Source organism: Aspergillus brunneoviolaceus (genome assembly GCF_003184695.1).
Source record: "Aspergillus brunneoviolaceus CBS 621.78 unplaced genomic scaffold BO95scaffold_12, whole genome shotgun sequence".
Classification (NCBI taxonomy): domain Eukaryota; kingdom Fungi; phylum Ascomycota; class Eurotiomycetes; order Eurotiales; family Aspergillaceae; genus Aspergillus; species Aspergillus brunneoviolaceus.
The window spans coordinates 537773-565663 of NW_020290742.1; the positions used below are offsets into that span (position 1 = coordinate 537773).

At 55.1% G+C, this 27891-nt stretch overlaps 11 protein-coding genes across 11 annotated transcripts; 6 read left to right on the plus strand and 5 right to left on the minus strand.

Annotated features, from left to right (window-relative positions):
• Positions 1-199: 199 nt before the first annotated feature.
• Positions 200-1341, plus strand: BO95DRAFT_489479 (cupin domain-containing protein; the record flags this gene model as incomplete). The annotated part of the gene is made up of 1 exon (XM_025590570.1): positions 200-1341. Exon 1 carries the CDS (start codon positions 622-624, stop codon positions 1339-1341), a length of 720 nt encoding a protein of 239 aa, XP_025445475.1. The 5' UTR covers positions 200-621.
• Positions 1342-1526: 185 nt separating this feature from the next.
• Positions 1527-3610, minus strand: BO95DRAFT_450834 (flavin-containing monooxygenase; the record flags this gene model as incomplete). Its single annotated transcript, XM_025588041.1, has 2 exons — positions 1527-3152; positions 3461-3610. 2 exons carry the CDS (start codon positions 3608-3610, stop codon positions 1527-1529), a joined length of 1776 nt encoding a protein of 591 aa, XP_025445476.1.
• A 245-nt stretch (positions 3611-3855) lies between these two features.
• Positions 3856-6539, minus strand: BO95DRAFT_489487 (fungal specific transcription factor domain-containing protein; the record flags this gene model as incomplete). Its single annotated transcript, XM_025590571.1, has 7 exons — positions 3856-4361; positions 4423-4609; positions 4722-4897; positions 4964-5237; positions 5299-5855; positions 5915-6240; positions 6478-6539. The coding sequence occupies 7 exons, from the start codon at positions 6537-6539 to the stop codon at positions 3856-3858; spliced, it is 2088 nt and encodes a 695-aa protein (XP_025445477.1).
• Positions 6540-7191: 652 nt separating this feature from the next.
• BO95DRAFT_429165 (uncharacterized protein) lies at positions 7192-8888 on the plus strand (the record flags this gene model as incomplete). Its single annotated transcript, XM_025584881.1, has 6 exons — positions 7192-7314; positions 7365-7596; positions 7674-7871; positions 7931-8089; positions 8167-8399; positions 8466-8888. 6 exons carry the CDS (start codon positions 7192-7194, stop codon positions 8886-8888), a joined length of 1368 nt encoding a protein of 455 aa, XP_025445478.1.
• Positions 8889-9192: 304 nt separating this feature from the next.
• BO95DRAFT_471495 (YoaK family protein) lies at positions 9193-10181 on the minus strand (the record flags this gene model as incomplete). Its single annotated transcript, XM_025589596.1, has 2 exons — positions 9582-10181; positions 9193-9548 (listed from the first exon to the last, which is right to left on the minus strand). Exons 1-2 carry the CDS (start codon positions 10063-10065, stop codon positions 9193-9195), a joined length of 840 nt encoding a protein of 279 aa, XP_025445479.1. The 5' UTR covers positions 10066-10181.
• Positions 10182-10593: 412 nt separating this feature from the next.
• BO95DRAFT_440034 (cation:proton antiporter) lies at positions 10594-13070 on the minus strand. The gene is made up of 7 exons (XM_025585861.1): positions 12985-13070; positions 12716-12922; positions 12503-12628; positions 12391-12441; positions 12202-12322; positions 11585-12116; positions 10594-11495 (listed from the first exon to the last, which is right to left on the minus strand). Exons 1-7 carry the CDS (start codon positions 13019-13021, stop codon positions 11067-11069), a joined length of 1503 nt encoding a protein of 500 aa, XP_025445480.1. The 5' UTR covers positions 13022-13070; the 3' UTR covers positions 10594-11066.
• A 3451-nt stretch (positions 13071-16521) lies between these two features.
• Positions 16522-17622, plus strand: BO95DRAFT_450839 (Aldo/keto reductase; the record flags this gene model as incomplete). The annotated part of the gene is made up of 3 exons (XM_025588042.1): positions 16522-16737; positions 16823-17131; positions 17221-17622. 3 exons carry the CDS (start codon positions 16522-16524, stop codon positions 17620-17622), a joined length of 927 nt encoding a protein of 308 aa, XP_025445481.1.
• A 1491-nt stretch (positions 17623-19113) lies between these two features.
• BO95DRAFT_489513 (uncharacterized protein) lies at positions 19114-20339 on the minus strand (the record flags this gene model as incomplete). Its single annotated transcript, XM_025590572.1, has 4 exons — positions 19114-19681; positions 19773-19801; positions 19825-20131; positions 20212-20339. The coding sequence occupies 4 exons, from the start codon at positions 20337-20339 to the stop codon at positions 19114-19116; spliced, it is 1032 nt and encodes a 343-aa protein (XP_025445482.1).
• A 1790-nt stretch (positions 20340-22129) lies between these two features.
• Positions 22130-22975, plus strand: BO95DRAFT_460814 (uncharacterized protein; the record flags this gene model as incomplete). Its single annotated transcript, XM_025588773.1, has 1 exon — positions 22130-22975. The coding sequence occupies one exon, from the start codon at positions 22130-22132 to the stop codon at positions 22973-22975; it is 846 nt and encodes a 281-aa protein (XP_025445483.1).
• Positions 22976-23750: 775 nt separating this feature from the next.
• BO95DRAFT_450841 (uncharacterized protein) lies at positions 23751-25218 on the plus strand (the record flags this gene model as incomplete). The annotated part of the gene is made up of 6 exons (XM_025588043.1): positions 23751-23807; positions 23934-24011; positions 24139-24548; positions 24632-24693; positions 24786-24933; positions 24978-25218. The coding sequence occupies 6 exons, from the start codon at positions 23751-23753 to the stop codon at positions 25216-25218; spliced, it is 996 nt and encodes a 331-aa protein (XP_025445484.1).
• Positions 25219-26099: 881 nt separating this feature from the next.
• BO95DRAFT_450842 (oxidase ustYa family protein) lies at positions 26100-27148 on the plus strand (the record flags this gene model as incomplete). The annotated part of the gene is made up of 4 exons (XM_025588044.1): positions 26100-26346; positions 26437-26556; positions 26616-26734; positions 26867-27148. The coding sequence occupies 4 exons, from the start codon at positions 26100-26102 to the stop codon at positions 27146-27148; spliced, it is 768 nt and encodes a 255-aa protein (XP_025445485.1).
• Positions 27149-27891: the final 743 nt, after the last annotated feature.

Consider the following 27891-nt stretch of genomic DNA (forward strand, 5'->3'; position numbering starts at 1 on the left):
TGCAGCTTCTAAGTAACTAATCATGCAAATGAAGTTTGCTTACGAGAAGTAGTTTGTGGATGGAATTATTGCAGTACGCTCGGTGTAGTCAAGTTGTCGATAGATGCGCGCTCAGTTGGTGATCTGTATTGGCAGTAGGGTATGAAAACGCAGCTTGATTCCAACGCAGAACTCAATTCGTGGTGACAGTCATATTTGGTGCTGGTGACGGTGAGTGGCTTTTGCGGGGTGAGCTAGACGAGTATCGCATGGTCGAGCCACCTGGTTGCACCGACAATGTGTTGCTCCTACAAGAGCAGCGGCATCCGCGTTTCGCCAAAGAACGACTTCGAGTATCGACTTATGTTTTGCTAAGGTCGAGGAGAGCGTAACCAGTCATGTCGAACCCCGCGCTTCCCGTGGGTCTGGACGTCACCGCGCAGGTGGCGCATCGGCCAAATCAGCCGAGTCATTCAACCATCAACCCAGACTCGGGACTAGGGCTAAGGTTCCACCATCTATCATCTATAATACGTATTAACGGGCCCTACCTCCTCCTCTCACCTCCACCCAATCCAACTTCACATCATAAGTCAATCAATCCATCAAAAATCAACCTTTTGAAAAAGAGAAACATCCAAAATGCCTCAAATAATCCCCTACTCCATCCCCCCGACCCCCCTGATCCCCAACTCCCACAAACCCCTCCTCCTCTACAAGAACTGCTTCCTCGACCCGGCCACCGGCACCGTCAACGCCCAACTCGCCTACGATACCTTCCGCCAGAACCACTGGACCCCGCGCTGGATCACCACCTACGGCCACGCCCAGCGCTCCCACTACCACCCACACACCCACGAGGCCATGGTCGTTCTGTCGGGACCCGGCCGCATCCGCTGGGGCACCGCCGACCTGGCCGACGATCCAGCCAAGCATACCTACGGCGTGGCGGGCACGGACTTCGAGGAAGGCAGTGTCTTTGTGGACGTCGAGGCGGGAGATCTCTTTGTCATCCCGGCGGGCGTGGCGCATAAATCTTATGATGTTGCTACCGCGAACGAAGAACCCGTGGCGTGGACGGGGAGTGGGGCGCAGAGGATCGAGGCGGCGGATGAGAGGGCGTTTGTGGGGGAGTTGCAGGCCACCGGGAAAGTGAAGGGGTTCACTATGATGGGGGCGTATCCCGGGGAGGCGACCTGGTCGTGGGCGGAGGGAGGGGAGCATGTGGGACGGTTTGAGGAGGTTTGGGGGGTGGAGAATGCGGTGCTGGATCCGGTGTTTGGGCGGGAGGGGGGGATTCATGTTTACTGGGGGAAGGGGAAGGGGAAGGGAAAGGAGAAGGGGGTAAAAGCGGCGCTTTGAGGGATCAGTTAATGTAAGCACTGTGTGGATCTTATCATGTATGTATCTATGCATATCGAGACCTCTCAGCTTTCTGGTATGTATTCAGCAAACTGTCATCTGTGCAATCATAGAATGAATCATCCAGAAAGTGTCAACACGATGGTGCAAATCAAATCGATACACACAACATGACATTCATAAATCTATCCATCCATGACAAACCCCTCCCATCCCCCCTTAACACACTCCCTCAAATGTTCCTGATACTTGGGCAACCCCCCCATATACCCCAGCGCCTCCCGCTTCTTCCCCGGCACGTTGCCCCCCATATACCACGTCGTTTCATTACTCCCCATGAGGGTACGCGCACACGCCTCGTCCGTGACCTGGGCCCACCGCTCCTCCATCTCCGGCTTGACATCGACCGTCGCATACCCACGCTCCCGCATATACACCATCGTGGCCAAAATCCACTCCGCCTGGATCTCCGAGATCAGGGGCCCGTTCGCAAACGCGGTGGGACTCTGCGGCCCGTACTGGAAAAAGAGATTGGGAAAGCCGGCCGTCACCATGCCGAGATGCGTGCGCGTGTGGACGCGCCACTCCGCCGCCAGGTCTCGGTTCTGGTTGGTGCCAGTGATGTTGAGCCGGGTGAAGCTGCCGGTGACGGCGTCGAAGCCCGTGGCCAGGATCAGAGCGTCGAGGGCGATGGTCGTGCCGTCGGCGAGCTGGATCCCCGTGGCTATTACCCTTGCGATTGGGTTCTGCTTCAGGGGGACGAGGGTGATATTGTCCTGGTTGAAGACCTCGTAGAAGTGCTGTTCGAGGGAGGGGCGTTTCGTGCCGAAGGCGAAGGGCGGGCGCGTCGGGGCGAGGTGCTCCACCAGCTCTGCGCTGCACGTCAGTCGAGCGCGGGTCTTGTCGCGCCAGAACTCGTAGAACAAGGTGTTGGCGTCCAGGCTGGTCATCATGTCCTGGTAGTTGCCGTGGGCGGGCGCGAAGCCCCCCTTCGCCCAGAGCCGCTCGTACAGCTCCTGCCGCTGGACGGGGCAGTCATCCGCGGCGTTACGCGGGGTCGGGGGGTCGTCCGACCCCGTCAGGGAGAGACGCATGTGGGCGAACAGCTTGGGGTAGGAGGCCTTATCTGTTGTCATTTTCTTCCCCATCACCGTCTGGCGACATTGCCGCAACTGCTGCTGCCGCATCGGCAACGCGCAATTCGGCGAGCGCTGCAACACGACCAACTCCCCGACCTTGGGCCCTAACTCCTGAATCACCTGCACACCTGTTGCTCCGGTTCCCATGACCGCGACCCTCTTCCCTTCCAGGTCCACCGCCTGGTCCGGCCAATCTGCCGTATGACACATAAACCCTCCGAAATCCTCCAACCCCTCCAACGCGGGGATATACTTCTTGACCGCGAACCCCATCGACAAGATCAGAAACCTGCATTCCACGCAATGGCCGCGACTCGTCTGCACCTTCCACATCTTGGTGGTATCATTCCACCGCGCATCGGTCACCCGCGCCCCAAACTCGATATCCCGGCTGAGGTCCCACTTCTGATCCACGAACGCGAAGTATCGTAGGATCTCCGCCTGGCCCGGGTGCCGCTCGGACCACTCCCACTCGTTGTAGAGGTCGGGGTCGGAGAACTCGTAGAAGGGGGTCTTGGTGTCCACACGTGCGCCCGGGTACCGGTTGTGGTACCATACCCCGCCGAGGCCGGCGCCTTCTTCGAAGACCCGGGTGTGGAAGTTGAGCTTGCGGAGCTGGTGCAGGAGGTTGCAGCCGCCGAACCCGGCGCCGACGACGATGGCGTCGTAGTACTCCGGGATGGGGGTGTAGGAGCCTATTCTTGGTCTCGTGGTTGTGTTGGTGGGAAAAGGGATGATGCGGAGAGTTAGGGTTGTTAAGTTGGTGAGTGATGGAGAGGTTGGTGGGGTTTAGTTATGTGGTATTGGGTTAATGATATCGATGCTTTACACTTTATATACTATATTCCTGAACGAGAGCTCTAGCTGTAGAGCCCCTTGTGTTGTGTATTTGAGCGAGAATTGCTCTTTGTTGCAAGTGGTATACTCTTCACTTCCCTCTCTGCATATCAATTCGGGTGGCTCTCCGGGCCAAGCCTCACAACCGAAAGATAAGCGACGGACATGAGCCTACGGCCAATTTGGCCGATATGGACATCCCATTGGATGAGGCGGCGGCCCACATGCGGGAATCTCGGATCGGAGGTGGGGGCCGGAATGAGGGGATTGGGAAGTGTCTTGATGCCCGGCATAGTGTATCTATACATGTACGTATGTTTGTATGCCTGTATGCATGTATATAATGTATGTTTCCATATATGCTATTTACGTCCGTATGTGCTGTACTGCCCTTAGGGCAAGAGGAACAAGTAACAGGAAGCTTCTATTGCCGTGATGTCACTGTCTGTTTTTGAAGGTGTGATTGGCCGATGGCCTGTATAAGTCAAATCAAGCTTAAGAACCAAAGCCCGTTGTCAAATAGTACTGCTATGCCCAATCAACTGCCAGCTATCTGCGTAAACTCAGCAAACGGCCACGCCAGACTGTTCACATCCAGCGAGTTCGCCAACTCCAGCAACTGGTCGGGGCTCAGCTCGTAATGCTGTGTGAACCCATCCACTAAGCCGAGCTCCAAGCCCGGCTGCTGCGTAGCATACCCTGCTGGATCATTAATTGGCGGTACAACAGCCCCGCTGCCTGCATCCACCACCACCGGGTCCCCCTCATGCGCTGTCGGCAGCGGACACATGCCAGTCCCCGGTAGAGCTAGAGCCAAATGACCACCCTTCACCAGCTGGCCTAATTCGGTGTCGAGCTGCCTCAGCTCCGCCCCGACCAGCTTTGCCGCCAGATTCCCCCGTCGGTGCATCTCGTCCAAGATGGCGTAGGCGCGCTGCGACCAGGGGGCGTGGTCTGACAAGAGCGAGGGGTCGATGGCCGCGGCCATGATGAGGGGCATCGTGGAGATGGAGGTGGCGTCCACGTCGAAGGGGAGGAATGTTTCTTCCGTGGTCGAGAGTCAGCGAGTGGGGTATGGTTGTGGTGAGATGCAAGGTATACGTACCTAAGAGTCCCTGCTCCAGGAGATTGGAGAGAATTCTGAGAATCTGTTGGGCGGATTCCAGGCAGATATGTAGGAGAGAGTGGACGGTCCCGGACTTTAGCCAATCCAGGAGAGATGGGTCAGAGTGGCCGAGTTTGGATTGGAGGAAGATGTAGAGGAGGGGCCTCGTGGTGAGGATTATGCACTGCTCCCATAAGCCTTTTATCCCTGGGACCAAAGGAAGACCGGAAATTGAAAGAACACATAGTTATCTCAATGACTGTGATAGAAATACGACGCAGGGAGTATGAGAGTCCTACCTGATGCTCTAGAAGATGCAAATGTGCTGAGATCCGTGAGATGCCGCCCATTTCGCTGTTCGCGTACAAATCGAACGACCGGTTCAGCTGCTCGGTGACTTTGGCGATGTCGCGGAGAACGGACTGGGTGGCGCTCAGGTAGCGGCTATCTAATTTCCCTTCGCTGCCGTAGACAGCTAGCAGCCAGGAGTTAGCCAGGGGAGCTAAGATACGGCGACAGACGTGAGCGGGTCAGCACGCACTCAAGTCCACTTTTACCAGAATCTGGCAGAGCACCACTTGCATCTCCAGTACATTGACACCCTGGATCTGCCCTGAGATCGATGGAAATGGAGCACTGATGCTCTCCTCGGAGATCCCCATCGGTACCCCAAGCAGGGAGGACATCCGACGCTCGAGGGCATAGACGGTCCACCACACCAGGCTGCAGCGCTGGACGTATGCTTCGTCGAGATAGGGCCCGCGCATTCCAGTGTACATGCCGTGATCAAGGGCCCAGCGGAGGGCAGTCCCGATCTAGACTGTCAGTATCCGGGGCACCTTGGAGGCAAGAGAAGAAGAGACGGGCGCTCCTCACCATACGGTAAGCGGGCCCGCGCCGGTGCCCGCACTGAAGATAGAGCGCCGCGCAACATAGGACTTGCGCCATCTCGATCGGATCGCCGTCGAACAAGCTCAAGTCCGGCATGCACTGCATCGCTTGGATGAAGTGCTCTGCCCCCGGGGGACTCTGCGACCTGACGCTCTGAACCACAAAGCTTTTTCCAAAGGCGAGAATTAGCAGGTAGTGTGCGAACCATAACGGTGAGGCCTGGGCTTGCTCTGCGGGATTCCGCTGGAACACCTCCAGCTGCTGCATGAAGCGGTCCTCCTTGAAGAGATAGAATAGCTGTCCGCAGTGGAACTTCACAAAGTTGATGAGGTATTTGACAAAATCTGGCGAAGGCAGGTGGGAGACATCAAATATATCCGTTGCATTTTTAGACCGAGTACCATCCCAGTTGAGGCGGTATACATGGTTGTCGAATAGCAGGGATTCCGGGTCTGGCGACAGTGGGATTCCGGTGAGTCGCTCGTGCGTCATCCCTAACACTCGCCGGCTGAAGGCCCAGCTGGACGATGTGCCCATGAATACTATGACGGTTAACCATAAGCCGCCGTTGTTGAAACCTCTAATAACCACGAATACGCACCTGGTCGGCCCGTGGGACCAGGAACCCAGTCCATTATGTGAAAAGCGAGGGGGTTTGTAAGAGGTGTTGTTGCCTCCATTCTCACGTGAGCTCTTGCCGCTTGACCAGGAGCAACATCTTGGGACGGTAAGCGTTGTTCTCGCCTAGTATGTGATGATCGCGAGGCTTGCAACTCTGGTAATGTTGTATCCTCAGCTACAAGATGTTGGTCTATGATAGCAGTATCCGCATGCTGGCTAGGGCCATCGGGCGTCGACGTAGGAGAGCGAGGCAGGTTAGCCTTATGCTGGAACGCAGCTAATCGATCGTGGAGATCATTGAGATATCTGCACAGCCGTGGACCTGATTAGATAGCTGATAGTCCCAGCCAAAAGTTTTCCGCTTGCCTTCGAGTCACCAGAATCTTCTCCGAGGGGCTATCAAAATCACACGTCAAGGCGCGTTTATGACATTGATCGCAGGGATGCGAGCCCGTGCATCTGATCTTCTGATCCCGACATCTCCGGCAGCTGGCTTTTTAGTCAGTCGATGGTTGGCGTACGGCTGTGGGAGATAGGACCAACGCTTTGCTCACCCGCCTCGTTGCCTTTAGCGAGCGTCTGGCAGCAGTGCCACGATGTGGCATGTTGGAGATAGTGGAGTATGCGTTGAAGATGGGGACTTGCCCTGGCTCAAGTGGGGAGTGAATAGAATACGAGCCACAAGTGTCGGGACAAGTGGCCGTGGTCTGCATTTATACCTAGTCTTAACTCTAACTAGTACAGTACTCCGTCCGCAACCCCTCTTTCATATCTACTCGCTTATCCGGACACGCCTGCCTAGTCTGACGGATGAGGGGTCGAATCCACGCCGGATTAGGGCTGCACTTATCGTAGACCTAACATGACTCCATTTATCCTCGGGCTCTATACGTCAATTTCCATTTCTTCTATAGTCTGTACGTAATACCCCGTACTTTCCCCGCATTTCCTGTATTCTTGGCTTAGGGCTTGACATTCCCCGGCATCAACCACAAATGGGATGTCACGCATTCGATTCCGCTGAAGGCATGAGCGTCCGCTTTGTACCTTTGCATCGTGCCTCTGAGATATAGGGTATGCTTTGCTTGCCACATATCGGGAACACAGATAAGTCCTCCCGGACCGGTAATGGCATCTGGAAAGATAAGCACTGCCTCCGGCTATAGAACCGACCCTTTGTGCACGTAATATTCGTTCCCATCGTGTAAGAATTGGATTGTATCATACGCTCAATGATCCTTTAACCAAAGTCTCAAGATGTCAGACATCCGACCCTTAACACCTACCGCAACCGATAAGTCCAAAGCGGAGCCTCCTGCTCCTATCGCAGAAGATGCAGTTTTCGGCGAGATCATTGAAGATGGTTCCAACTACAGAAATGTAAATCTACCATTCGTTTGATATCGAGGCCTATTCACTAACCAAGCAAGGTCGGATGGCTCGGGACTGTGGCTCTTATGATCAAGACCCAGTTTGGCCTCGGGGTCCTTGGCATCCCACAGGTCTACGACACTCTCGGCCTCATCCCTGGGGTCATATGTGTTTGTGCGATTGCGGCCATTACAACATGGTCGGACTATGTTATCGGCACGTTCAAACTCCGCCATCCAGAGGTCTACGCCATTGACGATGCAGGGGAGTTGATCTTTGGTCGGCTCGGGCGTGAGGTTCTCGGTGTCGGGGTGTGTATCTGTACGATCCCATTTCTATGCTTATCGTATTGTCTCGAGCTGATACAGTACAAGACTGGATCTTCTGTACGGGCTCCGGTCTACTAAGCACGTCCATTGGGCTCAATGCGGTCTCAGCTCATGGCACATGCACGGCGGTCTTTGTTGCTGTGTCTGCGATTAGTGCGTACTGTTTGGCAAGTATTCGGACGCTGGGAAGGATCAAATGGACTGCATGGGCGGGGGCGGGGAGTATTCTTACTGCTGGTGAGTGGCCTTCCTATCCTGACTTAGAGACAATCGGCTAATCCTGAAATTCCTTATAGTCTTGATGGTCACGATCGCAGTTGCACTTCAAGACAGGCCCTCGACGGCTCCTCAAACGGGCGCGTGGAAGTCGGACTACAAGCTCGTCGGCCGTCCATCTTTTGTCAAAGCCATAACTGCTGTCTCTTCCGTGGTATATGCCTTTGCCGGTACTCCCGGTGAGTCTATCTAAAGTGATAGTCGTTGTCGCGAGAATGAAATGCGAGTATTGCAAACGCTAAATCCGTCCACCCAGGATTCTTCCCTATAGCAGCAGAGATGCGCAATCCTGCCCTCTACACCAGAGCCCTTCTCATTTGTCAGACCGCCGTGACGGCGACATACATTTCCATCGGGACAGTGATCTACTATTTCTGCGGCTCCTACGTCGCATCGCCTGCTCTCGGATCTGCCGGAACCTTGATCAAGAAAGTCTCCTATGGCATCGCTCTTCCCGGCTTAATCGCCAGTACGATTATTGTCTGCCACGTGAGTCCCCATCGCTACGGTCCTATCCTTAGTTGACATATCTAACACCTTATTCATGCATCTCAGTTTTCTAGCAAGTACCTGTTCGTTCGCATCCTCCGAGGCTCCAGCCATCTGACCGCAAACACATTCACCCACTGGGCTACCTGGCTCAGCTGCACTTTGGCCGTCACGGTCTCTTCGTACCTCATCGCCAGCGGGATTCCCATCTTTAGTGACCTAGTGTCCTTGATCGGCGCTCTCCTCGGGACACTTATGTCCTTCCAGCCAATGGGATGCATGTGGCTGTATGACAATTGGACGCGGGGTCGCGAGCAGCCAACCCTCCGATGGGCGCTGTTGTCTCTGTGGAGCATGCTGGTGATTGTTTTGGGGACGTTTCTCATGGTTGCGGGCACCTATGGATCGATCGAGAATATCATCGCGACGTCTCGGCAGAAAGAGTCGGGGGGGTCGGCCTGGTCGTGTGCTGACAACTCGAGCTCATGAGATTTTCTGTTGAATCAAGTCAAGCTGCGGTGCTTGAGGCAAGGAACCATACACTGGTTTATAAGAGCTTTGTGATTGATGAGCTTTGTTGCTTATTCAAAAGTAGACAGAGTAATTGCATTGAAATCAACAGTATGTACAGACATGCCCCCAGCCCTACACAAGCGCTTTTGGGATCTATCACAGAATCTAGCCCTCCCCCGTCACCACCACCACCGTCTACCACATCATCCTTCCTCTATTCATCTCTCTACGCCCAACCATAAACCCAAGCTCCTCGCTAACTCACCCACCCTCCTCCCAATCATCCCTCCTCCTTACTCCCCGGCGTAAAAAGAAAAACAAGCGTCACAAAAGCCTTACACCCCGCGCAAACGAGCAACGTAACCCTCGAGCCCGCGACCTTCTCCACCGCCGCACCGACAAAACACCCGGCCGTCAACAGCCCCAAAAACAGGACCCTGCGATTCCTCTTCCGATTCCTCCACCTCAGCAAGGCCGGATCAATGACCACATCCACATACGCCGCCGTGGCCATCGCCGTCGTGATATCCGTGATCTTCAGCGCCCGGCCCATAGCCACCTGCGCCCCGGACGAGAACGCCAGCAGGAACAAGGTCGCCAGCGTGGTGGCCTCCCCCTCCTTCTCTGCCTTCTGCCCTACCTCACGAGATGCGAAGCGGTCTGGCCGACACATCCCCGCCGCGGCAAAGACCATCCCCGTCTGCAGCAGACTCGAAGCCAGCAACCACCAGCGCCGCCGCACGGCGCCCAGCCCGTTCCCCAGCTGGCCCAGCACCAGCCCGCCGGCCACGAACGCCCCCAGACTCATCCCCAGATGGCGGAAGGAGTAGTCCTCCGAGCTGGCGAGTCCCGCGCCCCCGATCGCCAGGAAGAGCAGGTTGCCCGTTTGGTTAGAGGCGAAGCAGCCGTAGTCCCGCCAGGCGGCGGCGTCTTGGATGCCGATCGCGAAGGAGAGGAGGAGGAGTTGTGCTTCGAGGGTGAGGTCTTCGTGGATTGAGTGGGTGAGGTAGCGAGTTAGCTGGCGTCTGCGCGAGGTTTTCTTCGTGGGGTGAGGGTGCGTGCTGGGGAGGGGGAGGGCTATGGGTTCTTGGTCGCATGGAGGAGGCGGAGACGGGGGAAGGTGTGCGGATGGGCGGTGCTGGTCGGTATACATGGTTGTGTGTCGTGCATAGACATCCTCGTGTGATATGTGAGGGTGGTGGAATGTAGTGTGCAATGGGTGGGGGCAGAGCAATATGAGGGTTTAGGGTGCTGTGAGTGGGGAGCTCGGGGATCCCTCTGTCCTGTCCAATGCTTTCTCTCCCACTGAGCTTTTTTCTTTCAAGTTCTAAATGGGCTTGTAGAAGAAGAGCCGACTATTACTCAGAACTAGGTCTACGTTGTGTGGGTTCTATACTGAACGACTTGGTTCAGTGCCGTTGGCATCGGCGATTGGAGTTCGCCGTCTCGGATGGAGCCCGGGTCGGCGTTTGCCCCGTGGAGGACTTCTTCACGAGTGCGAAATCGAAGCTCGACCCAGGAGAACCCCAGAGCTGATAATACCAGGGGTATGTCAATTATGAGGCTACACCTAGTCATAGTCAAATTATGTTATCTATTGTATGGCGAGACTCTTATGCGTGGAGACCTCCCGGCCAGTTGTTGCCTCAGGCCTGTCTGTGAACAGCACTGGGAGAAATTTACGGCCTATCAGTGCAACGCCGACCAAGATACTGGATGCATATTTCACAGTCTGGGCTATTTTCTTGAGCAATTGACTGCTCGCCATCCATGGCTCCTGATTCGTGGTGAATCGTATACCACGGGATAGTGTACGTAATCCAGCCATGCATGCAGCCACACGGGAGTTCTTGCCCGCGTTTTAAGAGCATATCAACGATATCAAGCAAGCTATTCGCAACAGTGCCCAGAAAACCTCGACCGGGACACTTCACTATGATAATGAAGCCTTGCCTTCTCACCTCTGGGCTCTTCACCCACCGGAAGAAAGGAACACCTCTCTTGATTCCGGAGAAGCGCGCCTCACAGCCCCGTCGCCAGCCCTGACCCGACCCTGTCAGGCTCCAAGGGGCCAGTGCTTGCTGATCTGACCATCCTGCTCGCTTCTAGCTTCTTTGATGTCTCGCCCGCACGTGAAGAATAACTCACACAGAATCAGATGTAGTCAGGGTTCTCGAGCCCCTGAGCCGGGGCCACCGCCGCCCCCGAGCGCTGAAGCCCCCATTCGCCTTCTCCGATGCGCTTGCCGCAGTACTTGACCAGAAGCCCCACCGCGGCCGGCCCGATGATCGTGTTGAGCAAGATCGCCCAGACGCCTGTGATGAAGCCCTCCTCGCTGACGTAGGATGTCTCGTTATAGCCGATCTCGATGATCAGGAGCCCAATCTCGCCCCGCGCGACCATCGCAGACCCCAAGAGGAAGGCTGAAAGCCATAGTGTGGTCGCAGGGTCTTTTGCCTCCCCATTCTCCGGACGCGCCGGGCTCCCGTGTTCCAACCCACCATTCTCTACCGCCCCTGACCTCGGCTTCTGCTTGCGAAAAGGCCCCCGGCCCCAGATCGGCACCCACACTCCCACGACAAACTGTTTGCAAACCGGAAATCCAAGCAGTGAGCGAGAGTGCGGAGCAGAAAAAAAAAGGAAGTTATCTTCCCGGAAGGAGAACCTCTTACCTTGGCAATGACCATCAGAAGCGTGAAGACGATCCCGCGCCAGATCCGCCGGCCGGTCCAGAGCTGCACGAAGGGAATGGCGAAGCCGATGCTCGCGAAGAACAACGGCTCCATCAGGTACTTCTGGACGTCGACGAGGTAGCGCTCGAAGGTGTGAACGAAGGTCGGGCTCTTGTGCGCCAACTTCTCGCCTTCCTCCCGGCTCAGCACCACGAACGGGCCCATCGGGTGCTTGCTGGGGAGGTAGGTGAGGAACGTGCCCGCCAGGAAGGCGCCGAAGAGCACCGAGGTCCCCGCGTAAGCCGCGATCGTGATGAACGCGCACAGCGACAGCGTCATCAGCACGATGTTGGAGATGTGGTCGAACCGCGCAAAGTCGTGCTCGATGAACCGCCGGAACCCCGGCGCGAACAGGTATTTGGTCACCAGCGGCGTCACGATCGCCATCGCGATCGAGGCCACGATCGGCCGCCCGATCAGCCAGCCGAGGTTGACTCCGCCGCCTTCGAGCTGACCAAGGTTTTCGATGACGCTGGGGAGGAGCGAAATGCGATTGTCAGTATGAAAGGTCTTCCCAGCCCTCGGAAGGATTGTGCCAGGAGTAAATGCGCACAAACCTTGCCATGACAAGCCCAACCACGTCGTCAATAACCGCTGCGCTGACCAGGACAGCGCCTACTCGGGTCTGTGCAAGATCGACGGTGCTGGAAGCGGAAGAGATCACTGCAAAAGTTGTACCTTGGCAGTGTAAGCAAACGACCCATTGAAGGGATCGACAGAATGGTGAGCCACAGCTTCCTGCTTACCCAGAGAGGTCGCAGATAGCGCTGCTCCAATGATAAAGGTTTCTACAGCACCTGGGAATCGTAAGCCTGATTATGCAGAGACGGAGATATGTGCATGGATGAGGAAGCCCACCATATCCAAATCCGAGATAGAGAAGCAGGTACGACAGGCCAATGGGAAAGCAGACCCCGGTGGCTGCACCAAGCATACTAAGCACCAGATTTGCCCGTAAGAGATCGAGGCGAGCGCTCAGACCACCTGGAAAAGAGAGCGTGAGTGCTGAGTTCAAGGACCACCAGATCAGCGCGGCGGGGGGGGGGGGGGGGCACGACATGAGCCGTGTACCTTCGAATATGATCAAAATCAAGCCAACATAGCCGAGAGATAGGAAGGTTTCTTGCCAGTCCAGTTCAAGGATATCGGCGAGCGGTTTGCCGTAGATGATACCAACCGCGATTTGGCCGATGATGCCGGCGCGAATTATCTTCGCTGAAGCCCATTCTGCCAGGGACAAGATGAAAAAGAAGGAAATCAGGATGAGGATGTCGACAACTGCATATTGATCAGAAGACTGGATATCGAAGAGTGTCTAGAGGGAGTGTGGGCGACCGTACTTCCTGGCTCATGATAAGGTAGAAAGCCTCCCGCCATGGCACAAGAGCTTCGCCAGTGGAACGATCCGAGTATTTTTGTTCACAACTCAAGGTCTTTAGCGGAAAGGGGGGGGGGGGGGGGGGTAAGGGAGATTTAATTATTTGTATCCAAAGCGAGCGAGACTCTCTCACTTTCTTGCCTGGTTTCTAAGAAGTTTCGGGCTGCACGGAATAATAAAGTGGTAGCGATTACGGCGGAACTTCAAAAAGTCCACCGCTCCAAGCACGTTGTCATCGATTCCCTTGGCATAATTTAATTCGTGCAGGATGAGGTCCCCGGGGCCCACCTATCCAACTTTCCGCGAACGGAACGATGTCCTCATTCTGGAGTAATGGATGGATGCCATCGGTTGGCAGGTGGCGGTATCTTCCCATCAGGGTTTGCCAAGAACTTCCCGAAAAGTTGGAACCAGCCGTCAGCCTGCCTGGCCATGCACCGTGAACATTTTTCCTTAGTAATACCTGTTAAACATATATATACCGAGTAACGCTTCTCGCCAAGACCCGCCGAGGCCAGCACAGTGGAACAGTGGAGTAATGACACTTGGCGCAACAGCGGAAAGAGCGGGATTGGGCATTGTTCTTGGCCTGAGTTGTCCGACTCCATGCTAGTGTGCTTGGCTCGAACCAGAATCGATCCTCAATACGAGCGAACTACACACAGGGCCACGAACAGAGGGCATAGCGGACTAGGGGCGCCCAGCTCGGCGTGGTCCGAAAATAACTCCGTGTGATTCAATATTCTGCCCAGGATGATAGAGGATTTTGGACTATGATGAACGTTTTCTGGACCCCGCTGAGCTGGCCCCCGGTGGACTAGCTATGCCATCGTGCAGTGAATAGGATCAATTAAGACCAAGACTTTACCAAAACAAAAGCAAAAACATACAACAGAAGGGATTTGCTGGTCGTTCACCTATTCAACTACTAGCGGAGAGTCCTCGGGGGAGTCCCTTAAATAGCCTATAAAAGCCTATAGTACGAAAGTGCTGGGAATGTTGAGTAAGTTTGAGATAGGCGGAAGTAAAAAGAGAAGCAGATAGAAAAGATGAAGATGGTGGTTGATTCCTCTACGTGAGGCTATCGGAGAACTAGTAGCTAAGGCAGCCGGGTGGGCGGTGAGCTGGCGGCTCAGGCACCAAGGCCCCGGGCCGCCGTCAAGAATAGATATTCGGATTAACAAGAATACTGTGACTGCTAAAATCAGTTATATTGGTGATAATCAGCGGGCCATCTAGTGATTGAGCTGGTGATGGGGGTCCAATAATTTGGCTGAGACAGTAGAAGGAGACGGGGCTGATGGCGAGCGTGATGGAGACTTTGAACTTTTGGATGACGCCCGAAATGCTCGCGACGTAGACGGAGTTGCCATAGATGCTGGGGAGAGAATGAGTCAGCATCGACAGCTCTGAGCCCACCCGGAAGAGGAAGTCTTACACAGCGAATGGGGCGATACAGACTCCGATCACAAAGGTCAATCGTCGGGCATAGGGCCAATTCCGCGGGTTTTCAGGGTCGTCTAGGTGACCAGATTGTTGTTTTGCCATCGATGGCGCACAAGTCTGGACCGCCATCAGTTCAGTGATGCATTGGTAATATATATATAAGCCTGTGGTGCGTAGATGTGGGAGTGACAAAATGGATATTTATGATTGAGCTTTGTATCAATGAGCGGGGCCTCCGAGGCGGCTGAGGTCGGCTTTGGCCCGCTAGCGGAGTTGGCTGACAGTGGGCGACCATGAAGCCCGCATGTATAAATATCTGGCAGCTAGAGCAGATCGCTTGGAGCCTCATTCAACTAAAAGCCATCTCCTTCTTATCTGATCACAATGCTGGAACATATCCCTCCCATCTACACCTTACGTCCCGTCATACTCTACGTCAGTGCAATGTCCCCGTCTCCCCCTCCAGTATCTCCATCTCCGTCTCCACAGCCCTAACATGGACCCACACCATAGATTGCCGGGTTGTGTGTCTATCAAATCTACTTCCACCGTCTCCATTAACACCCTGGACCCTTGCTGGCCAAGCTTACGAACTGGTATGCCGCATACTACACGTGGCAGGGCACCATCCATCTCAAAATCCGGGAATGGCATGATGTGTACGGTACGATCCCTGAGGCCAGCGTCACCCACAGACACATGCTAACGGAAGCCACAACCTCGACCACAGGCCCGATCGTGCGGTTCGGCCCCGACTCCATCGACGGCAATGGCCCAAATCTATTCCGCTCGAGCCAACGTCCGCAAGGACGATGCATATTCTGTGATGAGCGCCAGCAGCCACATCCCCAGCACAATCAGCTGCCTGGATAAAGGCCAACATGCAGCCAAGCGCCGTATCCTTGCGCAGCTGTTTACCCCCTCGGCGCTGAAGGGCGTCGAGGAGCGCGTTTTGTCGCACCTTCGCACCTTCTGCGCCTCGCTCGGGGAGTCCAGCCAGGAAGGACGAGCGACGGACATGGCAGTACTGTCGGACTATCTCACCTTCGATATCATCAGCGACCTCTGTTATGGCCAGGCCTTTGGCCTCCTCCAATCCACGGCGCTTCGAATATATCCCAAATGTGATCAGCCGCATTAGTCGTCGGAACGCGATCGTAGGGTCTCCCTTCCATGGTCCATGACAAGTACTTCCAGAGGCGTCCTGGGGGAGAACCCCCAGACCCCCCTTTTTTTTCAGCTTCCCAAAAACAAACATGCACCCAGAACACCAAACCAGAGAGCTAACCGACTCCCGAGAACAGTGCTTCATCCATTCCGCGATCCAAAAATACCGACTCGATCGCCTGTTCCTCGCCCCCATCTCGACGCAGATCCGTGCATTCGGCCGCTGGATCCAGCAACAACAAAAAAGCACCCCCAAAAAATAACCCCCGACTTCCGCAGCCACCTCACCACATCTACCGTTACCCACCCCGGCCCTGACCCCCGGCCCCTGACCAACAAAGAGGTCTGGATCGAGCTCCTGCAGCTTGTCATCGCCGGCTCCGACACGACGACCGTGGCCCTCAGCGCGGCCGTCTTCCACTTCTGCCACCACGCGGCCGCCCTGGCGCGCGCCACCGCCGAAGTACGCACCCAATTTTCCACTACTGTCGAGGCCATCCGCCCCGGCAGCCCCCAGCTCCGCCGCTGTACCTACCTGCACGCCTGCATTCACGAGACCCTTCACCTGGCCCCGCCGGTGACGGGCCTGGCGCCGCGGCGGGTTCTCGAGGGTGATATCCAGGTCGACGGGGTGTGGCTCCCTGCTGGCACCGTGCTCGGCTGCCCCATTTACGCGGTGCAGCGCGATCGGACCTGTTTCCTTACGCCGGATTGGCATCTCCCTGGTCGGTGGGAGGATGTGTTAAACAATAGTTGTAAGGGGGAGGAGAGTGATGATATGGGCGTGGAAGAGAGGCAACAACAGCGGCAGAAACGGTCTCAGATGCTGTCGGCCTTCTGTCCGTTTAGTGTCGGGCACCGGGCGTGTGTGGCGCGGCGGTTTGCCATGGACGAGATCACGGTGACTCTGGCAAGGGTTCTGTTTCTGTATGACACGGCGCCCATCTACGACCGCTCCGAAGAGCTCCTGGGCCAGGCCCATGCCGCGGACCGGTTCGCCCTGGCCACCAAATTCCCCGGCGGGTTCCTGCCCGACCCGGCCACCAAAGAAGTCCTCCTCGCTGCGGCCGAAGAGAGTCTCCGAAAGCTTCAGACCGATCAAGTAAGCTCTCCCGGGCCTCTGTATCCTTAGCCTGTTGAGGTAGAGACCCGCAGACAGACAGCTGAGCTAACATAACCTCCCTCAGATGGACATTTACTACCTCCACGCGCCGGACCGCCGCGCCCCGCTGGCGCCCCTCCTCGAAGCCATCACGCACCTCCACCGCACCAACCGGATCCGTCGCTTCGGGCTCTCCAACTTCCTCCCCGCTGAGGTCGACGAGGTCGTCCGCCTCGTCCAGGCAAACGACTACCTCCGCCCCACCGTCTACCAGGGGAACTACTCGGCCATCGCGCGCGGGGCCGAGACGACGGGACTCCTGGACACTCTCCGCCGGCACGGGATCGCGTTCTACGCGTACTCGCCTATCGCGGGCGGGCTGCTGGCGAAGGAGGTGGAGCAGTTGCAACCACAGTCACCACAAATAGCAGCAGCAGGTTCATCCACTGAAGGGAATAGTGGTAGTGGTAGTGGTAGTGGTAGTGGAAGTGCAAGCGAGAGTGCCACGAACCGGGGAAGATGGGACCCCGCGACCACGCTGGGCGGGTTCTACCACGCGCTGTCAACACGCCCGTCATGCGGGAGGGCCTGCGGCTGTGGGGCGCGATCGCGCGGGAGGCCGGCCTTCCTCCGGCGGAGTTGGCGTACCGGTGGGTGGTGTACCACTCGGCCCTGCGAGGGGCGCACGGGGATGCGATCCTCGTCGGGGCCCGAAACAGCGGGCAGCTGGAGCAGACGCTGGCGGCGCTGCGGTGGGGGCCGTTGTCTGATGCGGTGGCGGCGCGGGTGGGCGCCGTCTGGTCCGTCGTGGCGGAGGCGGCGCCGCTTGATAATTATAATAATGCGGTGGTGCGGGAGATGTTTGGACTCGGAAAGGATTATTAGATGATTGGACAAGAAAGACAGAGTCTACCTATCTACTTATGTATGTGTTTCTTCTCGAATGATAGATTTTCACTCGATTTCCAACTCTGGCGAGGGAATATAGATCTCGAACTAAAGCAGAACCTTTCAATTTAGGACAGCAAGCTATTTGTACTGATTTACAAACGTCTAGTTTTTCTAGTATGTCTATACTTGGTAGATTTACAGTCCGAACTCTTTACCTAGCTAACATAGCTATCATATACAACATTCATCAGAGTATTCCGGGACTTTGATGTAATAGTGTTCTTAGATGAACATTTGTCTAATCCCAAACAGCCCTTATAATCTTAACATGCTTTGAAATTAGATACTTCTTAAAACTGGGTAGTTGAGGAGATTAGTGCCAGAAGCCCCAAAAACTAAAATAAGAGAAGCAGAGAAAAGTACCTAGTCAAATATAATATTAGTACCATTAGAATTCAGAGCGAATTGGTACAGATCAGCCAAATAAACCTAGGTCTAGTTACATACTGCGCAAAGAACATACAACAAAGTAAACATTGTTCACACCTGGAGAAATCAACAACTCAACACTTCCATTATGATTAACTAGAAACAGTCTCAAATTGTTGCCGCGCTACTTTGTTTCCCCAGAAGCAGGATCCCCGAAGCAGTCCCAATACACAGCGCCCTCCGATCTCGCCTCAACCGCCCACACCCCCTCCGCCACCCGCCCTATTGAGGGCACGACCCCGGCCGCCTCCACCGCCTGGATCCCCAACGCCACGTGCTTGACCATCAACTCGACGGGAAATCGGGGGACTGCGCCGCTTGACGACTGCCCCTTGGCACTGGAAAAGAAAGAAGTATGCTCCTTTTGGCTCTGCCGAGCCGCCTCCGCCATGCGCCACATCTGCTCCCCAATGAAAGTCTGCCCGGAAGAAGCCTGGAGGACCGACGCCTGCGCGCCTCGATGACGGCCAGGACGACGCTGCACACGACGTAGTTAATGCTGATTTTGGCGGGGAGGCTGGTATTGACCCCGCCGCTCTTTTCTTTATCAGTTTTGGGGAATTGGAGAAGGTGAAAGAAAGGGGGGTCTGGGAGTTCTCCCCCAATACTCTACGCTATAGGTGATCGATTGAGGGAATGAAGAAGCGGGAGTGGAAATTTGATAATATCTGTTGATTCTGTCTTTTTCTGATATATAAGATAGTTTTAGCCTTTTTAGTATGTAATACACAGCTGCCGGCTCGCTTGCCCAGTCGGTTCGCTTACCGATTACGGTATACAGGTGAGTTATTAGATGTGGAGCCCTGAGTCGGCAAGTGCCCGCTAGCTTCGAGATTGTATCCCGAAATGTGGGGTCTGCGACTCCACCAAACACAGGAACGTCCAATGCTGTACGGAGTGCTTAACATATATATTGCGTAGGTGGAGTCTTGCTCTGTATATTCTCGTGAAGGTCCTGCACCCAAGCCCACGATTACACAGTCGAACAATCCTTCATCAACTCAGATCCAGCATGTCTGCCTTGGCCCCCAACTGCGCCGCCAACCCTGCCCCCGCAAATGCTCCCGTGGCCATCGCATTTGTCACGGTCTTGCCCAGCGCGACACAATCCCCGGCCGCAAACATCCCCGCTACCGAAGACTGATACAAGGGCTCGGCAGCCTCAATCAGCCCGTGGGGGGTGCGCCGGCAGCCCAGCTGCGCCACTAGGTGCGCTCCTTGGAGCTCTGTCCTGGGGCGATTGACCACAAACCCCTCCACCACCGGCTCGCCCGTCGCGAACTGCAGGATCACCGTCGAGGCCACTTCGCCCTTGACCATGCGCACAATGCGTCGGGAATCCACCACCAATCTGGCCACCTCGTCTGGCCGCAAGAGGCCCCGGATATGCTCCTCCAATTCGCCCCCCTCCCCGTTCGTGTAGAGGGTCACCCGCTTGGCCAACCGTGCGGCCAGTCGGGCCATGTGCACCACGGGCCCAGCGGCCAGCAACTCCCCGGCGCAGAGCACCCCACAGGACTCCGCGCCTCGCTCTTCGTACCCGTGGCAGAAGAGACAGTGGAAGCTGGACCGTATGATTCACACTTTAGCAAAACCTCTTCTACAGCATTCTTATCCAATTCTCTGCGTCGGTGGGTAAGAGGGGCTAAACGCACATTTCACTCGCCCAGCAGTCAGTGTACCCCTCAATCGCGGGCGGGATGTCACGCACCCGATGGCGAGGACGCTCCGGCCGCGCCACACGGCTCCGGTGTGGTCGCGAGCGTGGAAGAGCCCCTGCGGGGCCTGCTCGATGCTTTGAACGTTGGCGTCATGGAATTGGATGGTACGATAGCGCGTGAGAAGGTTGGCTTTGGCGTCCGTGAGGAACCGCGCAGGAGGTTGGTGATCCCAGGTGAGCACGGCGTGCAGGTGCGCCGTGGGGCGGTTGCGCTGGGTCTGCGAGTCGAAGACGACGGCTGTATGGAGGCTGCGGGCCAGGCAGAGCGCCGCGGAGAGACCCGCGGGGCCTGCGCTGGTGATGAGGACGTCGTAGAGCAATGTAGGAGAAGATTGTGGTGGTGGTGGTTGGGGGAGACGGGATCCATGTTCTACTTATGTCCGGGTCTAAGCTCAGTGGGTCGGTTCGATCGGTCAATGGCCGCTAGGGCAGTTTGTGCTTTCTGGATCACGGTGGGGGCGTCGATATTAGCCAGAGATGTACGATGTATATTTCGCGACATACCGAGGACAAGGTAGCCACTTTCGTTGCCTTTCTCCTACGGACCTGACTAGGAACTGTGTATGTATCCGAATTGTTAGGAGTTCACCTACAAGCACAACGCAGACAAGACAAATCAACTAGGCTAAACCAGGATCATCGAAGTAGAGAGGCGGACCTGTTAAGCTTGGCAAGAATGGCAGACACCCGCATAGAAGACCTGGACAATCTAGTCAGCCATCAGACTTAGTAACCCTGGAGAAGTTGGGTAAAAGAGCTCAGTGGTCCTCGATGAGCAGATATCGCATTCCCTGTCTCCTGTAAATAATGCCTGAAGTGGAGAGAGGATAGTGGTTCCTTGAAGCGCTGCTTCGACACAAACTCTCGCGGGTCATTTCTGGACCTATCCCGACGAGGCCCGCCGCACTGATCCACCAACATTCTTTCTTGAGCTGGAAGGGTGGGGGCTGATTCCTCGATAAGGTGTAGTAGATCGGGGTACCACGTTCAACCGGACCATCTCTGGATAATGGGGGGTTTGACTCCCATTTGACTCCGAGTCTGAAGTTCCTGCTGCGTTGCACGAAGATTTCCATACTGCCTTCTCTTCTTCTTTCCAATGCAAAGTTTACAGGGGCCTTGCCACTATGGCTGAAAGTTCTGGCAAGAGAGGAGCCGTTGTTGTTTTGGAGAATGAGATTGATCATTTCCCCTGTTGTGCTGTGCTTTCCGTTCGAATAAAGCCACATGGAGAGGGTTATCTCCAAAGTTATTCCCACCGTGCAGGTGAGTAGCTGAGGAGGTCAAGAGGTCACGAACTCTCGAGACCGAAAGTCCATGAACTGCTTTCTGAAGCAGATTGTTTCCATGGCCGTCGGGTGGAACAAGATCAGTGTCTAAGAGTAGTTCTTCCAGCAGTTCGACATCCTCGATCTCTTCCGAAGCCCAGCGCAGCGGACAACGGCCATCAATCTCTCCAATGCACGCGTCAGCTCCCGCTTTCAGTAGCTGCTCGCAATTATCTAAGCCACGAGCGCAAAAAGCCCTGAGAAAGGGCGTCTGCTCACGCCGGTCCGGCGCATTCAGCGGTCTTGGATTCATTGCTAGCAGGCCGGAGATCTCCTCTGGTGTGCATGCTCGAGCCGCCGCATGGAGGACTTCACCCAAGCTAGTCCGGCAAGTCCTGGAAATCAGTATCGGGCAAGTCTAAAAGACAAACCAATGACATCCTGGTTTCGCTGCTGCAATTCGAATATGAGGGGGGTTCTACCGGTTCATGCGACTTACACTATAGCCATTTATACTTTCTAACTCGAAGTCAGCCTGAGCTCGTGTTCAACTCTCTTTAGCCAAGACAAATCGATCGCTCCAGCTCCAACTCAATTTCGCAAATCACCAGCTAACCACAATAATCTTATGGTTCACCCGTATGAGATCTCATCCATGGTATCTTGTGCCTTTATTTCTGATTACCTTCATTGAGCCATGTCTCTGCACCTTGGTGAAGGGGCAGTGGATTCTAGGTCGGACCGAAAATTAACTTTGCTCGTGTTCAAGATAGCTGCTGCGAGGTGGAACCAGAGAGTGTTGGTCTCTACACGGAAGGGTTTCCTCCAGATTTCTTGAAGATGACTTCAACGACTGGGTTTCCAGCTGGCCTTTGGTTCTTTGAGCTATCCTCATCAAGTGATCCATGCTTGCCTACAAACTATTTATATTGCCGTCTGCCTCCTGGCCTAAGGACTTCTCGTTGAAGGGCAAATTCCCGAGATCTCAACCTCAAAACAATAAGTCCTTCTCCTTCGAGCAGAGATGTATTCCAAGATCGGAGCGATCGTTCTGGTGATTGGTGGCATGATGATGTCTGGTGCTGCAGCACAGTCCGACCAATGCTCCGCCCAACCCTGCTATGAACGCTGTGTCCGAGATAGCTATCAATGCCTGAACGAATGCTGGAACATCGCATCGCAAATCCAAAACAGACGCCAGGCAAATCGGTTCCACGCAAATTGCCAACGGGGCTGCGACGATGGAATCTCCAACTGCATCTTCCAACAATGCGACGTCCAATGCCCTGTCGTCGCGGACAGCGGTGACCCCGACCAATGCCACGAAAGCTGTGAGCGCAACGCACTCCTGGACACGATCCGATGCATCACCACTCGGCCCAATTCCGCGAACCGCGACAGTTGCATCGGAGCCGCAAACTCCAAGCACCGGGGCTGTCAGGCCGAGTGCCCACCCCGTGAGCCGGTCGGCGGCTGCAAAGACGGCTGCATTGCTGATTCGATTGTGGGAATTGGCCGGTGCGTTCTGGCACCACAGAACCCGGCGAGTCGAGCGCTCTGCAATCAGGCGGTGGAGTCGGAGCGGATAGAATGTGAGGAGAAGTGCGACAAGGCCCCGTCGGCCACCACTGCAGCAACCACCATCACCACCCCCACGGTGACCCCTTGTCAGGGGGCGCCATCATGCGGATCGTTGATCACGCCCTGTCTCTGCGACTGTTTCAACGAGTTACATTGTGGAAATAACGCCTGTAACGAGGAGTCGGCTACGTGTGGCGACTCGGACGCCTGTGGCTGGCGCTACAGCGAATGTATCAGTGCGGTCGATGCCAAATTTAATACCTGCAAGGGCAAATGTCCGGCTTCTTGATTCTTTTTCTTGGTGTGAAACATGGGTTTCCGCTCGACCTTCACGTCCAAAAGTCAGGCCAATGTGATTAAGCCCCGGAGTCGGCACGAGGTGGATTTTGATATGTGACTGGCAACACAAACATATGCCGACAAAGTGTATCTATGATTCTATTAGGGCTAGCTATGTCATCTATGGGGAAAGCATTTGATTGTTCTACTTTGTTGCGAATCACGGAACCCGAATTTTCTTCCATACTTCACGTAGTGCTGTCTCCCCTCCTTCCAGGGACCAGGCACCTCTCGAGTTTGGGAGCTGTTAGAGCTAAGGAAGTACCCACGGGCCAGGCATTAGTTAGGTTCTGTCGAACTGTTAGTGCTGACGCACCCTGCGCAGAGCCTTGTCATTCCTTTTTGACTTGTGTTCCTTGAATTGTGCTTCGCCGAGGGAGCTTTGTTGAATTTCCAGGATGCTGGTGGCTCCAAAAAAGAGCCGAGTGAACTCATTTCCCAAGCTGGCCCTATTGCCAGAGAAAGAGAGTAGGAGTAGTGGTAGTTGTAGTGGTGGTGGGTTCATTATGGTTTCTTGATGTCACATTGTATGATTTTCTTGCGATCCAGGGTCTCAAAGGGGATGATATAAGGTGAGCCATCTGGAAAAGGTGAGGTGGGAATCTTGAAGTCCAAGTCTGGAAATGTAGTAAGTACTATCATTCACTGTCCGAGTTTATTCTTATCATTCCAACATTGTCATTTTAATCCATTAGACAATTGTAACCTCAATTTAGTACAAGATCATGGGGACTCCAAGCCCGCCTTCCCCACTATTCACTCCCCTCCCTCGCACCCTTACAGTGAGAATTCGCCCACATCCGAACTCACTACACATCAGCCTCTGTAAATTCATGGCGCAACTCTTCACTGGAGTCCAGCACAAAGAGAAAGATGGTCTTCAACAAGAAACCAACGATGTCGGGGAGGAATCATTATCATCATCTTCATCATCATCATCACCCTCCTCCTCCGCCCCCACCGAAGACTGGTTTGCATGGCTGCAAGTCCTGGGAGCCTTCTGTCTGAATCTCAACACATGGTAAGCAAGCTTACCCACACCCAGATCGGGGTAACATTCTAACCAACCAAATCTCTCCAGGGGACTTATGACACGCCTTCGGGGTCTTCCAGACATTCTACGAACTGGATTTCCTCGCCTCCAAATCCTCCTCGGACATCTCATGGATTGGATCCACGCAAGCCTTCCTCATGTTCATTGTCTCGGCGATTGTAGGGCCGATCGTCGACGCAGGTTACATGCGGTCCTTGCTAGTGCTCGGGGCCTTGCTCACCGTGCTGGGGATGTGTATGACGAGCCTGTGCACGGCATACTGGCAGGTGTTTCTGGCGCAGGCGCTGACCATGGGGCTGGGGTTCGGGTGCCTGCACGTGCCGGCCCCGACGATCATCTCTCAGTACTTCCACGCCCGCACTGCGCTGGCGATGGGGGCCTCCTCCGCGGGCACGGCCATAGGAGGCGTCATCTACCCGATCATCTTCACCCGCCCTCAGCCCGCATCGGCTTCGGCTGGACCACCCGAGTCCTTGCCCTCATCGTCCTGGTAACAATGCTCCCGCCGGTGGTCCTGATGCGCTCGCGAGCGCCGCCGACCACGCAATGGAGCCTGGTGGACCGGACCGCATTCCGAGATGTGCCCTACCTCCTCAACACCGGCCTGATCCTGGGTTCATGGGCTTCTAGATCATTCTGTATTACATCCAGCTGTTCGCGATTCAGGAGACTACTGTGTCGTAGACTATCACTACCTACATCCTAGTGATTATCAACGCCAGCTCGTTGCCCGGGCGGCTGATCCCCGGATACTATGCCGATCGGATCGGGTCGATCAACGTCCAGACGGTAGTCGCACTGGTAGGTGCTGTGATGACCTTTGCACCTATCGCCATTCACACGACCCCGGGACTGTGTATTGCGTCTTGTACGGGTTCGCCTCGGGGGGCGTCGTGAGCCTCTCTGCCGACCGTAGTAAGATCGGGACCCGGCTGGGCATGACCTTGGCGGTGCTGGGCTGCGGCGTGCTGGTGAGCACCCCCATCGCCGGCGCAATCCTGAACAGAGGACACGGTGGGGAGGGTCGCCATTGGGTCGGGCTCATCGTGAGGTGCGGTGCCCTGCTTTCGGCTTCGGTGGTGGCCATGGCGACAACGCGGATCTGGAAGATTGGCCTTGGGTTCAAGCGGGTGATTTGAAAGGGAGATGCGATTGGTTCTCGACTTATCGAAACCGCATTCGCTATAAACATGTTTTTCCTAGTGGTCCTCCTGGACTGGTGGATTCATTATGGTTTCTTGCTGGTGTTGTTTTGAAGTCGTTTGTTGGTTATGTCATAAAGTAGAAGCTCCATGGTGATAAGCACCCAATCATTGAAGTGTCCATATCTGACTTGAGAGCCCAGAGGGTCGAAGATAGAGTCCAACAAGGTTAAATTCTTGGTGCCTCTAACCCCAAGATCAGAAATACCTCTGTTACTTAGGAAAGATTCTTGATAGGATAGTTACTGATATCTTATCCTGATACAGATAGTCTATGCTCCTCCAGCCAGCTGGATGGAACACCCTTACGGAAACTAAAGACTCGATGCCTTTCTTCCATAAGCACTAGCATATTTTTGAGAAGCTCCAGGTTGGTAAGAGATAGTGTAATTATTCACCCCCTCATCTCGGACCGAATCCTTACCGCATCTGCCGCGTTCTTGCCACGATGAAAGTAGCATCCTAAGCGAGGCAAACAAAGCTGGGGGAAGGGGGTTCAACTGACCACAGGTCCGAGGCGGCGCTCCCCCTCATCATGGCACACTCTGCAGTACATTGTGATAACAGCTGTGATTGCTAGTCAACCATCATGCAGACTGCATTCTTGTCGGTGCAATGTGTGGTGTGATGACTGAACTAGCTACCTGCGGGGCAAATCTAATTAGTAGTATGATTGTCGCTCGCTTCTTAGTACAGTAAGCTGGACTGGTTGGAACGAGTCGCTTTTGAACTCAGTAACTTCACAACCATATAATCAATCACACATCGGAGCGGGGGGTAGAAGGTACGGTCCCCTGACGAGGAAAGACTTGGAAAACATGGCGCTTCAGGAGTATGTTGCTGAGCCATTGCTTGCGGAGGAAGAACGAGCCCGCACTCCTCCTCTTACTTGTCCGTCCTTCGAGAAAGATCTTCTGACTCAAGCACCGAAGAGGAGCTTCACGAGGAGATTTGCCCCATGGCTCATTCATCTATGCATCTTGCTGAGTTACAAGCTCCTCACATTGGCCATTGTGCGCCATGCCCTAAACGATAGGAACGAAGAAACTCGTCCAGCGCTTCCCTGTAGGTCCTGCCTCCTCCTCCTCCTCCTCCTCCTCCTCCTCCTCCTCCTTTGCCCTGCTCTTCTCTCCTCGACTAATATATCTTGCGCAGTACCAGATAGAGAGGGTCTGCAATGGCGCTCTCGACGATTCCCCACGAACATCGTCGATAATCCGCTGGCAGGGACCCCACGGCCGGAGTTGGAGAGTGCCTGGCATGACCTTTTGCAAAGTGAATCGGGTTTTTCCAATGTGTACGTGTCCGTTCCATAGGATAACAATTCCCTTCAGACGACAACATCCGCGTGCCAATCGGATATCTCCAGGAGAAAAGCCTGAAGTCGGTGTACACCCAAGACCACACCGAGGGGATCGTGTCTCTCAGCGTCTACCACTCATTACACTGCCTGGTGAGTCTATCCCCCAACAGCCCCTTGTCGATAAACCATGTCTGTCTCTCTCTCTCTCTCTCGCTGATGAATAACACAGAAAAAGATAAAGCATATGATGTTCAAGGAACACTACTACGCGGACCGGGAGAGTGGAAGCACGCCGACCACTGCGTCGAGTACATCCGGGAGAGCCTGATGTGCCAGCCGGACCTCGCCCTCGTCACCTTCCGGTGGATCAACGACACCGCGCAACATGCGGCCGCCCCAACCGAGTTTTACCCGACCAATTTCGACGTCGACGTGCACCGCTGTGCGGACTGGGAGTCGCTGGATCGGTGGGCGGGCCAGCGCGCGTTTGATCTGTCTCGAGTGGATCTATTGGATCGGCCGCTGGGAGGGTTGGAGTGGGAGATGGAGAAGGGTCAAAATTAGAGGGAGGAGCCCCTCGCAGGAGGTTCTTGGAATACTTTGAAAGACTGAGCGACGCGCTGACGGAGCGCGTACCAGAGTGCGGGTGGGTAGGTGACTGCTACCGTGCCTGGAGGGTATGCTCTTGATGGTTCTGCCGAACATCGATCTTTCTGCTCGTGGACTACAAAGATAGCGGAAGCTGAAAACAAAACGGAAGAGGCTCAGACATTATCGGAAGTTAAGTAGCGCACAGTACAGCTAGATGAGATTAATCATATAGCATTCCACGGAGAAGCCCTGGGCCCTAGGTACTGCGCAATTTTCCATCAGTAAGCTCCTGGGCGCCTCACCGGAAGCAGCAGGTGAAGTTCATACCATACCCCTGATCTCGAGAATGTCACTAAACCAGCTCAGATGCTCAAAGGTCGAATCCCTCCCCCCATCGCGGTGAAATGCCCCCTGGACCTCGGGAAAGTTGCGTTGTTCCAGCTCATTGAGATGCTCTCTACAAGGCTCGTCCCAGAGCCCATGCGTGATGAACCCAGACCAACCATTCCTCCAAGCACCCGCATGGTTGGATGCATGATGTATACCGCCGTCGCCGCCTTAGGCGGGATCTCCGATTGTGCATATGATTTGGTTCGTGCCGCGTACAGCTTCCACGCGGGAACCGAGCTTTGTGAACTTGTAGCACCTGCTCATGCTCTGTCTAGTCCGTCTGGCAGTCCCCCCCTTACTCGCATACAGCTTACTGCCGCTAATTC

What these genes read in the sequence shown, in the direction of transcription:
- BO95DRAFT_440034 (XM_025585861.1), bottom strand. Translation starts at nt 13,021, where the DNA reads ATGGCGGGAGGCTTTCTACCTTATCATGAGCCAGGAA. An exon ending in ACCTTATCATGAGCCAGGAA is followed by an intron (nt 12,923 to 12,984) that starts GTACGGTCGCCC and finishes ATCAATATGCAG; the next exon opens with TTGTCGACATCCTCATCCTG. An exon ending in CTATCTCGGATTTGGATATG is followed by an intron (nt 12,442 to 12,502) that starts GTGGGCTTCCTC and finishes TACGATTCCCAG; the next exon opens with GTGCTGTAGAAACCTTTATC.